The 12,983-nt window shown below is 47.0% G+C and overlaps 1 protein-coding gene across 1 annotated transcript in view; it reads right to left on the bottom strand.

Moving 5' to 3' along the window:
* The window catches only part of LOC106814790 (cysteine and histidine-rich domain-containing protein 1-like), a 17,780-nt gene that overhangs the window by 1,354 nt on the left and 3,443 nt on the right, over positions 1 to 12,983 (bottom strand). Inside the window, 9 exon segments of the mRNA XM_014819139.1 lie at positions 3,985 to 4,044; positions 4,046 to 4,099; positions 4,783 to 4,885; positions 7,118 to 7,188; positions 10,256 to 10,317; positions 10,438 to 10,600; positions 10,800 to 10,880; positions 11,175 to 11,281; positions 11,769 to 11,880. Coding sequence (XP_014674625.1) covers positions 3,985 to 4,044; positions 4,046 to 4,099; positions 4,783 to 4,885; positions 7,118 to 7,188; positions 10,256 to 10,317; positions 10,438 to 10,600; positions 10,800 to 10,880; positions 11,175 to 11,281; positions 11,769 to 11,862 — 795 coding nt within the window. The 5' untranslated portion in view covers positions 11,863 to 11,880.

Raw genomic sequence — 12,983 nt, 5'->3', positions numbered from 1 at the left:
CATTGCACAAAACAAAAAAATATGCTGGAACGGTCTCCCTGGTACATAAATATTATAGCCCAGACGTTACTCCACTAACGAGTCTAAGGATATATAATGTCTTTATTGACGAGCGCGGGCGAGGACAACCCATAACCTTAAATTCCTGAAACGACATAACCATATCAATTTAGTGACGCAGGGTACGTCCGGCAGTATCCCGCCTGGGACACTAGACCCACTAATTGAGCATAAAGAAGTAGCACATCCGACAAATGTCAATCGACTGTGCGGCGGGGCCTTGGGGCGTAGCCCTGTATGTATGAGGCTTAACGCGAGCCTGTTCATACACCAGCGTGACACAGGGCCCCCTCGTTCGTCCGTGCGACTACAATTCTCACACATGCGACCCACTATGTCTCCGTCTCTCTCTCACAGCGGTCGGAGTCGCGGTGTCATTGTCGGCACGCACACTCATGCCCGCATCTCCGTCTCCCCCTCCTACGACACAGAGCGGCAACCGGCACACCAACATCATCTCAACAACGCATGTCCCCACTGGTCATCTCCTGCTCACAGCACACAGCGGGGTGCAGCACTCGCTCCCGCCCTCCCTCACCACACACGCACGCACATCTGCCACACCTCTCACACTATGCACTCACTGTCTTCTTCAAACACGACGACACACACTCTCGCTCTCCTCCCTCACACACACACGTGCCGCAACTACACACATTCTCACAACATGGCACGCACTTCCTCTCAAAAGCACACACACCACACTCTTCGCTCTCTCTCCGTCACCCACACACCACACCAGACACTCTCTCTCTCTCTCGTCTCCTCTCATCTCTCACACACACACACACACAGCTAGGCCATCCGGCTCTGCGAGGGTCGGTCACACAACACTGCTCTTCTCTCGTCGTCTCTTTCCTCTCGTCATCGTCTCTCTCTCTCTGTCTCTCTCTCGTAAATCTCTTCTCCTCTCTCGTCTCCTCTCTCTGCTCTCTCCTTCTCTCCCTCTCTCCCTCTCTCCTCTCTCGTCTCGCTCTTCAGTCTCTCACACACAACAGCGCTGCGGGCGCGAGTGTGCCCATACACAGTCCACGAAAGACTAGGACACAAAGTCGGACGAACGTCTTCACCGAGTAAAAGGCGCTGCATCTGCTGGGTGGTGTCTGGTGCCTCTCTCTCTTCCCGGATTTCGCTCCTCTCTCTCGTTCCGTCGTCTCTTCTCTCCTCTCTCCTCTGTCCTCCTCTCGGTCCCTTCGCTCTTCTCTTCCTTCGGGTCTCTCTACTCTCTCTCTCGTCTCTCTCTCTTCTCTCTCTCACACACACACACACACTCTCGCCTCTATCTCTCTCTCAACACATCAGCACACACACACCTCTCCGCTCTCCTCTCCTCTCTCTTCTCTCGCTCTCCTCTTCTCTCATCATCCATCATCACATCCTTTAGCATTATCGTGTCGTTGACAAGATTACTCCAATCAGGACAAACACGTGCCACTATAAAGTCACATACAGGCCACTTTTCGCCCCAGTGGCGGCACGGCTGTAGGGAGTGGCCTTTCGTGTCTGTTTGCCCACGCAGCACTCTACTAAGTTGGCGCCACGTCGGCGACCAGGCCGCCAGATCCAGAATTGCCATGGGAACGGCTCGGTCTCTCGCAGCTTCAGCCGCTCGACCTTCGTTGCTGTCATGGTAACTGGTGCTGGGTGTTTGTGCTATGATCTGCTCATCGGAAAAAATCGTACGTTTTTACGTATCTAAGGCCACAGTTTACAAAAATTCTTTGTTTGCCTTCACCCGACCCCATGGCCTGACAGGTTTGGGTAGGTCAGGCTAGGCTTTTTTTGAGTGCCAGCGGATCTTCTTTAAGAACAAAAAATTCCAAGTCTGGTGTCTACATGCTCGGGTGTCCTTTGTCGAGATCGCCTATTATGTTGAATGTTTGTTTTCGCTTGGTACATCTACAGTACTTGGCCTAACCGATTTATATAATTGTACAGTGATAACAATTTTGTTAAATAAGACAAGGTGCCGCATAGCGCAGCGGTCATCTAACGTCTACTGCGTGACATCTGTGTGGGTGGGGATTCTAGTAAACCCTGTAGTCGAAAAATGGACAAAATTGACTCCTCACTACTACACGCCGAACCAGTGGAATGCACGGATGGTATTCAGGAACTCTTCCAACAAGAATGTTCGTTGGGAATCCGTTCAATGAAAGTCTGCCACGTAAGGCGCGTACGTTAAGTGTCCTCAGATTAAAGATGGAGCTCCATCATACTTAGCTAACCAACAACTATTTGCAAGAGCAGAATAGGTTAAGACTCATCCATTACGCTAACGCAAGCCTTACAGGCTGCGCAATAGAGAGCTGCCACCCTGGTAACGCCATAAGGGCAAAAAACCCAGCATATACCGGACCAACTGCCGATGCACATTGGCTCAGTAGGCCACTGGCAGTGGCAACATTACATGTAAGCATAACTGACCACTCTTAACAGAATGCCATAATAAATTATAGCTATTTAAAGAGCATAAACTTCTTTAACCATTAGCTTTGAAATTTCATGTGACATTGTTAGTCCTCATACATGCCAGGGCAATGTATAGATTCTACTAAGCAAACGCCGCAGTCATAATTCTTTCTAGCAGTAAACAAATCCATGTTTAACCCGCCTCCTCTTTGAGGGTCAAAGGTATACCAAACACTTACTCTTCGCTGTCAGCAGAAGGACATTCAATGGTCCTTTTCAATAAAGCATAAAAATGCTACGTTCACGCTGAAACAAAAAGTTTTTCAGAACTCGGTCCGTCCAGACCAAAATGTCCTAGAAATGTTTCTAAAATCTGCGGCCCTGTGCCCTTTGACGCTGTGATCCTCCAATTTCGCCACAGTGATGCTTTTCCGTACATGACTGCAATACCCCGACTATCACGAGCCTAGTCGACGCCGTTTAGATTTTGTCGCTGGCAATATTCTGCAATTTCCTCGACCTATACCTAAAGTTAAGGAGTGAATGTTTCCGCCTCTTTACACCTCTTGGACCTTTGAGCCTTTGACCCCCAGCTTCGACCGCCCAACCTCGTTTTGAGCGAATGCCGCCCCCCATGTGCGAATATCGGACCGTAGTCGAGCGTTGAAGACTTGTCGGCCCAACTGTTGACCGGACGGACGACGGTACGGACGACGACGATCAAGCGATCTACAGCTGCAACTCTGACCTATGTCAAATGGCTAAACAAGAAAAATTATCAAATAACATTTTTTACGTCGGGGGGGGGGCTTGTAGCGGGTCGTCAGGGTCTGGGCAAAGCAACAATATTTTTATTATCTGCAAACCATTATAACGCAAGCTTGTGAATCCAGTTGTCGAAAATGCATGACCCACATCAAATGCTTAACAGCTATGTCGTCATAGCATCAACACGCGTGCCAAGTCAGAATGAGTTTCCCAGCATGTAAAGTGATTATGTCACGTAAATAATAAAAAATTAAAAAAAAACATTCACTTTTTCTCACCAAAATTAAGCTAATGTCTGTTGACATTTTATGGTTTAATTTGCTGTCTCATTATCACTTCCTGTTTTCATCCTATAATTTCTCGATGACATACACTCGTGACTCAATACATTAGCCTCACAAGCAGAAGTTTAAGATAGCAGCCCACCGGGATTCTATTTACGCGACTGATGTATTTAATTATTGGAATAATTCAATTCGATTTTCCGCTTTGGTCCACGTCCACATTCTTTTATTTTTATTCCAATACTTTATAGTTAATAAACAAATATTAAATCGCGATATTGACGCAGTGTGCGACTATTCCTCGAGACCCGCGATCAACCATAAGTTTTGAACAGCATGCCGGAGCCGCCCAGTTGTCCGGTGCGCACCTACCCCTCCGAGACGCATAGGCTCTTCCTCGAACACCGCTGGCCGCCACGTCGAAAGGGTGACATGCACGGTGGGCGCACGTGCGATTCGCCTCGACGTAGCTGGACTCCGGGTCCGCCACCTTAGAGTAGATCGTCAGCACGACGATGTGTCGCCGTCTGGTGCCAGTCGTAGCGGCACGCGACCGCCGTCTGCGTCGACGCACCCTGCGGGAAAGACGACGGGAGAGTGAGGAGGACGGAAGTATCCCTCACGAAGGGAAGATGACGAGAGAGTGAGAAGTGGCAGGTGATCCCTCGTACGGGTCAGTTTGCTGCCTGCAAGGGCATTTGCTGCTCTGCAAGGTCCCTTTGCTGCTACAAGGGTCAGTTGCTGCCTAACATCAAGGGTCAGTTTGCCCTAACAAGAGGTCAGTTTGGTGGCTGCAAGGGTCCAGCTTTGCCTGGGCTTACACAGTGTTAGTTACTGCCTACAAGGGTCCAGTTTGGCTGCTAGCAAGGGTCCAGTTTGCTGGCCGATGCAAAGGTCAGTTTTGCTGCCTGCAACAGGGTCCGTTTGCTGCGCCTGCAAGGGTCAGTGCTGCTTACAAGGTCAGATTTGCTGCCTACAAAGTCAGTTTGCTGCTAGCAAGGGTCAGTTTGCTGCCTGCTTCAATGGCAGCTAAGCAATTCTTGCCCAACTAAGATTCCTAATAAAGCCCACAGCAAAAGCACCAAAGATTTCCGCCTGGGTGGAGTGGCGAGTAAATTTGCTGCCTGCCTTTATCTCTTGCACCAGCTACTTGCTGCGTAAGAAAAAACAAATTGACGTCTAACCCCGAGTAGTATCGTGGGATCGGCTACACTTCAACATAGGGACCCCGGTCGCGCATCGAAGCAGCGCCACCTACCTGCTTCTTCACCCAGACGTGTGAGCCGAGGTCGCAGCCCTCCTGCTTGAGAAAGTTGTCAAAGTCGGAGGTCTTGCGCTGGCAACAGCTCCAGTACTTCATGCTGAAAGCAAAACGACATCGGTTCAAAACATCATGTAAACATTAAACTACAAAACTATCGAACATCGTGAGTGATTCATTTTCCCGCGGCCCGGCTTGTTGACAATGCCAATCGCCTTTGTCAATGCTTCCTCATTGGAATGCAAGTAAGCCAAAACCAAAGCCAAGTCAAATGCTCATTTTTTTCATCTTTTTTATCAAAATGTTAAAAAAAATTGCAAATTTGTTCAAAATGTTACCAAAACGTTCACCTACAAGACAACTACACCCAGTTAAGTAAAAGCCATTTAAACGTGTAAAAAATATAAATATATATATATCTGTATATCAGAAGTAGATAATAGGGAAGAAGTGTGACTTCAATAAACAAGGGAAATTCGTCATTTACTAGCCTTAGAATACCTACGACTTACTACGCGTAACTCAACAAACTTGAGCTCAAATCGTACACAGTACATTCGCCTAGCATTGTGCAAAATCATTTCCTCGTATACACCCGCAATCCGGAGATACAGACTAAGACGTACGACACGATTATCCATTCTGTTGCCAGCAAACCGAATGTATAGCCTGCCTAACTTGAAACAAAAAGCAGCTACTAACGACTCTTGCGCACTCTTGTGCCCTCGGCGATGCGGTGTGGCTCGCTGTGAGATTGGAGCTGGAGCTGCTGCTGATTGCGGTGGGCGTGCCTGCGTGGGGGGGCATACCAGCTGTAAATAGGTCCAAGATTACCTCGCCGAGTGTTGCGTCGATGTCCAATCTCCCAGCGAGCCACACCGCATCGCCAAGGAAGCAAGAGTGCGCAAGAGTCGTTAGTAGCTGCCTTTTGTTTCAAGTTAGGCGGGCTATGAATTCGGTTTTCTGGCAACTGAATGGATAATCGTGTCGTACGTTTTAGTCTGTATCTCCGGATTGCGGGTGTATACGAGGAAATGATTTCGCACGATGCTAGGCGAATGTACTGTGTACGATTTGAGCTCAAGTTGGTTGAGTTATGCGTAGTAAATCGTAGGTATTCTAAGGCTAGTAAATGATGAATTTCCCTTGTTTATTGAAGTCACGCTCCTTCCCTATTATCTACTTCTGATATATATATATATATACAAAATTTATTGTGAGCATAGGCAGATAAGAGGAAATTTGGGGAAAAAGTTTTGAATAAAATAACCTTAATTTCAATATAACATCGATTGATTTACTCCTCCATTTTACCCGCATGGACAATAAGTTAATAACTGCATGACCGAGTTCGGAACTGCTTCCTGATGTAGTATTGGATTCCAAATTCTGTATGACAGTTCCACACCTCCCTCTTTCCTTCCCTATCTCTAATCCAAACCTCCCTCTTTCCTTCCCTATCTCTGATCCACACCTCCCTCCTCCCCTCCCTTTCTCTGATCCACACCTCCCTCCTTCCCTCCCTTTCTCTGATCCACACCTCCCTCCTTTCCCACACCTTTCTCTGATGCCAAACCTCCGCTCTTTCCTCCCTTTTCTCATGATCCACACCATCCGGCTCCCTTTCTCTGATCCACACCTCCCACCTTCCTTCCCTTTTCTCTGATCCACCACCTCCCTCGCCTTTTCTCTGCATCCAAACCTCCTCCTTCCCTCCCATTTCTCTCGAGATCCACACCTCCGCTCCTTCCCTCCCCTTTCTCTGATCCACACCTCCATCCTTCGCCGCTCCGCTTACTGCTGATCCACCCTCCCTCCTTCCCTCCGCTTTCTCTGATCCCAAACTCTCCCTCCTTCCCTCCCTTTCTCTTGATCCAAACGCTCCCTCCTTCTCCTCCCTTTCTCTGATTGCTTACACCTCCCTCCTTACCTCCCTTTCTCGGTGATTCACACCGAGTCCCTCTTTCCTTCCTTTTCTCTGATCCAGCACCGTCCCTCCATTCCGCGTCTAGCTCTGATCGCAAACCTCCGCTCCTTCCCTCCGCTATTCTCTGATCCCACAACCTGCCTCCTTCACCTCCCTTTCTCTGATCCAAACCTCGCCTCTTCCTTCCCTATCTCTGAGTCCAAACCTCCCTCCTTCCTCCCTTTCTCTGATCCACAGCTCTCCCTCGCATCCCTCCCTTTCTCTGATCCACACCTCGCCTCCTTCCGTCCCTATCTCTGATTCACACCTCCTCCCCTCCCCCTTTCTCTGATCCCACACCTCCCTCCCTTTCTCTGATCCACACCTCCCACCTTCCCTCCCTCTCCCTTATTACATCCTACTCACCCCTCGTGAAAAATGGGCACACCTGGATGAAGACACACGTATCTTGTGCTGCTGTACATTCCGGAGTAGGTCTGAAAACATTAAGGCAGGTCAGCTACTAGGGCTGTAACGATACACAAGCCTCTCGATTCAATCCGGTTCTCGATATTAGCCTCTCGATTCGATTCCTTCGATTCGAATTCCCAAAATATGTGAAATGTCATCTTGTTTTTTATATTTTCATTATTTTGCAATAATAAATTATTAGAAATTGCCAATGATACTAATGGTGAATAGACTAGAGAGTCTAGAGAGTATATATACACTGCACAGGGAGAGTAACATTGGTGAGTAACACTCTACAGTATATAGCGTAGTGCCGCCATCTATTGGAGGGGAAAAGTTGTCTCGAAGTGGAACCGAAAATACGGGGAAAATATCGAGGATCGGATCCAGAGAGACCGGTACGAGATGGCGTTGCGCGCAAAAGATGCGTTATGTTCCCGACCGCCGAGAGCGGTTAAGCCGCGCACTTCCGCGGGACTGGGCGCACGCGACCGCGCCGTGGTTGTATGTAGCATTTCGCGCGGTGCCCGCTGATACGAATTCGCGCGCCGAAGGGGGCGGCGCGACGCGAATCCGTATAGCGGGAAGCGTAACATCGCGCAGTTTCGTCAACACCTACACCGGCTCGGCTACGGCGGGGATTTGCCGCTGCTGCTTGCTTGTTGCGCGCTGCGCGGGCAGGGGGCGAGTATTTGTTGCTGCGGCTGCTTTGCCAGCAGTATCTACAGATTAGCTACGTGTAAAAACTGGCACGGCCATGCCACCACGTGCTCGCAGTATTCGCCGGCCAGCGAAATTTTTTGGCGCAAACGGTATAACATAGCAAAGAATATAGCGCCTTGTGATTGGTTGCTTCGATTTGCTTTGCCATTGACAAGAGAACAAACGCGCATTTTAGTGCGTTCGATTTGCTTCCCCAAGTTAACCTGCGGTCTACCGGCCAGCCCCAATACGTTCGATTTGGCAGTCACGTGGTATTTTTCGTTACCCGGGTCAACCCGGGTGAGAATGAAGTGAGCGGCTCGCCGAGGTGCCACTTGGGGGGGGGGAAGTATCCCACAATCCATTGCAACCATGCACCATGCATGGCGACGATATCATTGCGGGATCAGTGTGCGGGATTCTTTCTGCAAATGTGTTATTTTCATCTCAATGTTAAGTATGAGAGGGTCTGGGGCTCTCGTAATATTGCATTACGTACGTATGTACACGCACTCATAGTGCTTCGTCGCAGGATCGACGGAAGGAGCGAAGGGCTACGACAGTACTAACTACAGCTACGACGGTACTATAGTACTAGGGCTACGACAGTACTAGAGCCTATACCGTACTCGTACTCGTTGACGCTAGTAGTAGTAATTAACTAGTACGTTAGTGAGTCCGTAGTAGTAGCCTAGTGTTTAACCCTGAGGTCAGCTGAAACGTAAACTAATCGGACCACGGCACGAACATAAACAGAAATTCGGCAGCTATAACTATAAGCCTAGAGTTACGACGGTAGACCCTCTCATAACTTAAGATTAAGATGAAAATAACAGATTTGCACAAAGAATTGCAATTATAGTAATATTATATGTTATAATAATGAGTAAAATATGTGTCTTTCATGGAAAATACATCAGAAAACTTATACTTATCTATAGCGGTCATAAACGAAAACAAACATTTTACAACACGGTGTTTGTTCTCTTTGTTGAAGGTTTTCTTCAGCAAAGCAACAGTGAAGAAACGGCATGATATTTGGGTTAATCACTGAAACTTCATGTGTTTTAAAGAAAACATACTAAAAACTACTTTAACCTCACTTACAGAAAGGTTCGGGAAAAGTTTGGTAGATAATCTGGGATTTTGGCTAACAAGTCATGGGAGGCTGACATCTTGCCAAATTCCAGCCATCAGAAGGCGCGCTAAATCCTTCGTAAATCGCTTCCGTTTGGCGGAAAAAACATTTCGCCGCCGCCACGCCAGCCGACGACGTGCCGTTGCACGGGCAGCGCGGGGTCAGGAGGTTGCTGAAAACTTGGCAGCACGCAGCCAAGCTAGGCGCCGTAACGGCGGCATGGCATTTGCAGATAGCATGTAGGCCGCACCACCCCACGTGCCAGCGCGCGTACGACACTTCCGTAAAAACTCTGTGATAGACATAACGCTATACTCCGGCACTAGCGCCCGTCATCGGCGTAGAGGCCAACGCAGCGAGCGCCGTCATCGCTGATGACAGCATTTCTTTGAGATTTCTTGTAGAGAGTCACTAGCGTCTTAGCCATGGAGGCGCGCCACCCCAAAAAAAGCTTAGGGCCGTTTGAGATGGCCTCCTGCCGTCCATCGCGAAATGTCGGTTGGATTGCGCCCGAGTTTTCGCGTAGTGCGTTTTCAGACCCCTGTCCTCACATATTCTCTCTATGGACAGATAAGAGGGGGCGGCGTATTCGCGTTGGGGCGTGGCTTCGCCGCGAGCCGTGCGCTTCGCGCAAAAACCGGGGCCGCAAGTCCGTCGAGAGAAGAGAATCGCGATCCGATTCGATTTCGGTGGATCGTTACAGCCCTAACAGTTACTGACATATACCAACGACGTGGAAAACCATAACACAAGCAACGACGTAATTGATTGAGAGAGCGAGAGACAGCTGGAGAGAGGAAGAAAGGGAGAGCAAGAGGAAGGGAGAGAAACAGATAGAGAGAGGGCAGGCAGGCAGGCATGCAGGCAGCCAGACAAGCAGACAAACAGACAGGCAGGCAGACAGATCAAAACATAGATAGATAGGATATAAATTACAAGGAAGTAGCTAAAGAATAAAAAAGAAATTAAGAATAAAGAAATAAAAAAGAATAAAAAAGAATAAAAAAGAATAAGGCAATAAGGAATAAGGAAATAATAAGGAATAAGGAATAATAATAAGGATAAATAATGAAAATAATGAAATAAAAATAAAAATAAAAATAATGAAATAAGGATGAATAATAATAAGGATAAATAATAAGGAATAAGGAAGAAAAAGAATAATAAAAAAGAATAAGGAAGAAATAAAGAAGCTAGAAACACAGTACTAATATACACAGGACCAGACTAGAATCTAGATACGGACTACGTACCGCGTGGCAGGTGTTGTTCTTGCAGCTGGTTCCCACGACAACCTTCGCAGTGTCGACGTTTTCTGGAAAAACAAGCGCCGCAAGGTCACCGCAAAGGTCACGCACCTGCACCTGCGCCCACACAACATACGGAGGCTCATCACCATGACAACACGCGCCCAGCTGCCTTTCTCCGTACGCACCTTTGTCGCCGCCGCCTTCTTTCGCGATGCTTAGTTCCTCTAGATCCCTGGAGAGGGCGCTCTTCAGCGTAGCGGCGACCGTCACCGGGAGGCGCTGCATCGGTTCGTCCTCAGGCGGGGGCTGCAGTCGCGTCAGCGGCTTCGGACACTCCGACACAATGACCTGTGGGGTCGGAGGTCACCGAAAGGTCACGGCGACGACGCTTGGTTAAGCGTTCCTCGCCGCGTTCGATTTGACCGCGTTTCGCGGAGACCCGACGCTTTTAAAGATCGCGCTTTAAAATTTTAAATCTTGAAGCTCTATTAATTTATTTTTAATCTTCTTAAAAATTCTAATTAATTTTAAATCTAATTAAAAATACCTCATCTTTGTCGCCGGCATCCGTCTGCTGCTTTCCCGGCTCCACAGGTTTGATGTTGCTATGGAAATCATTCGTGCACCCCTGCAGAGATGCGTACAGGTATACGTGTAAGGTGAGGATCTTTTAGACAAACAACTCGGAGCGATCTGAAATTATCTTTTCAGTTCATTTCTGCTTCCTTCAGAATTCATCAATTGTCATTCATGTGTTCCATAGATTTGTTGACATAGAAGTTAAGTTATCTTTTCAGTTCTTTTCAGTTCATTTCTGTTTCCTTCCGAATTCATCGATTTTCATTTCATGCCTTCCGTAAATTTTTTAACATAAAAATTTCTAACCCCGCACGTGTAATATCTAGGTTGACTTTTGACCTACCGGAATGTTGAGGAACTCTGTAAAGTCAGTGACTTTCTTGTTGCAGCATCCCCAACCCTTGTAAGCGTCGTGGAAGACGGGCAAGCCAGGGTGGTGCTTGCATGACTCTAACGGAACAAGCATAAAAGAGAATAAAGTTTATCTCAGTTAGATCCAAAATAATTATGGATTTTATTCTGTTTTCTGTTTTCAATATTACTTTGGATCTAACTAAGAAAAACTTTATTTTCATGTGAACTATAGAGATCCAATGAAATGATTCAATCAAGTATAAAAGGGCATTCACACAACTTTCAATTTGATGTTCATGAATGGTAAGTATTAACAAATATAATCATTATAATAATAAGAATAATAAGAAGAAAAAGAAGAAGAATAAGAATAAGAAGAAGAATAAGAAGAAGAAGAAGAGGAAGAGGAAGAAGAAGATGAAACAGAAGAACAAAAACAAGAACAACAACAACAACAACAACAACAACAACAACAACAACTACACCAGGGCGGGAATCTATCAAATTGAAAAGCGAAAATAGCTAACAAAGAAAACTCAAACAATACTAGCTACAGCTGCTCCCCCACATGGCTTATACTCACTCTCACTGTTTGTTGTTGGGTCAAACTTGCATCCGCATCCTTTGTTGTAACACTGAAGCCAGTTGGCTTCGTCTGAAGCTGGAGCAGACGTCATCACAGCAGCTGCACAGATCTGCAGAAATTTCCTTATTGTTATTTCATGTATTTATTTAGGTAATCATCCATATTATATATCATGGCGCTCTCGCTCATGGGCTCAATCTACTGTCTCCTGGCTATATCCTACAGGCTGAATCCTACAGGCTGTATCCTGAGTAAGCGAAGGGGCACTGCATGCAGTTTGCATATTACGCTGAAATACTACGGTTATCACAACGGCAGTTTAGACAGACTTGTAAACGGGAGCGCATAATACGACCCGTTCCTCAACGTAGACGGGGTATCCAAAACATCTAGAGCTGCATGAACTCCCTCAACGCATGATTCGCCACACGAACAAAAACTCGCGACAGTCTAAGAAATCGATTGCGGCATCGCCGGCATGTAGTAGTGCAGCCCAGTGTTTTTCTGACCGCATAACAATCAGTTTTTATATCGCAGGGGTTACCGTGGGGAGTGAGGGCACGACCAGTGACACCTGACACGCACGTAATCAAAGCTGTTAACTGAATTCGTCACTTTTCTTAACGTCGAAAAAAAAAGTCAGTTTTCTTAAAGTGGACTGTTTTTATTCAGTTAGATATCTAGAAGCAATGTGAACTGTATATACTTAAAGATTCTAGGCACTTGTAACTTTGCGGATGTGCGGCAGCATTGATCTATGCATGGGGGTACCGTGGACTGGGGAGGAGAAAAACGAAAGGAAAACCTTACCCAGAAGCTCCCCCGACATTCCTAGAGATTGAAACATTATTTGGCCAACTCTAATTAAGTTACATGTATGCTGTTTGAATGCTAATGGTTATCTTTATATACTATTTTGTTACTCACTGCACTAGTAAATAAGCGGACCACCAAATTTTTGTGCAGGTCCACCAACTTTCTGAAGTTGGTGGTCCTGCTGTCCACTAGATTTTCAGCCGAAATTCGAATCCTGACGAGAGCTCGACAATCCCGCTTGCCCGATGGCCCGGGGCAACCAAAATTCGCCCCCAGGCAAGTAGCTTGAAATTGCACTTGCCTGTTCGGGCAAGCAAGTTTTTTTTATTGAATGGCTAGACATAATGAGATTTTTCTGTTTCCACCCGTTCCTTGCATTGTTTTGCACAGACATAA

Source organism: Priapulus caudatus, unplaced genomic scaffold (genome assembly GCF_000485595.1).
Source record: "Priapulus caudatus unplaced genomic scaffold, Priapulus_caudatus-5.0.1 Scaffold979, whole genome shotgun sequence".
Lineage (NCBI taxonomy): Eukaryota > Metazoa > Priapulida > Priapulimorpha > Priapulimorphida > Priapulidae > Priapulus > Priapulus caudatus.
The sequence above is the reverse complement of the archived record's forward strand: the minus strand, read 5'-3'. Positions and strand labels throughout refer to the sequence as shown.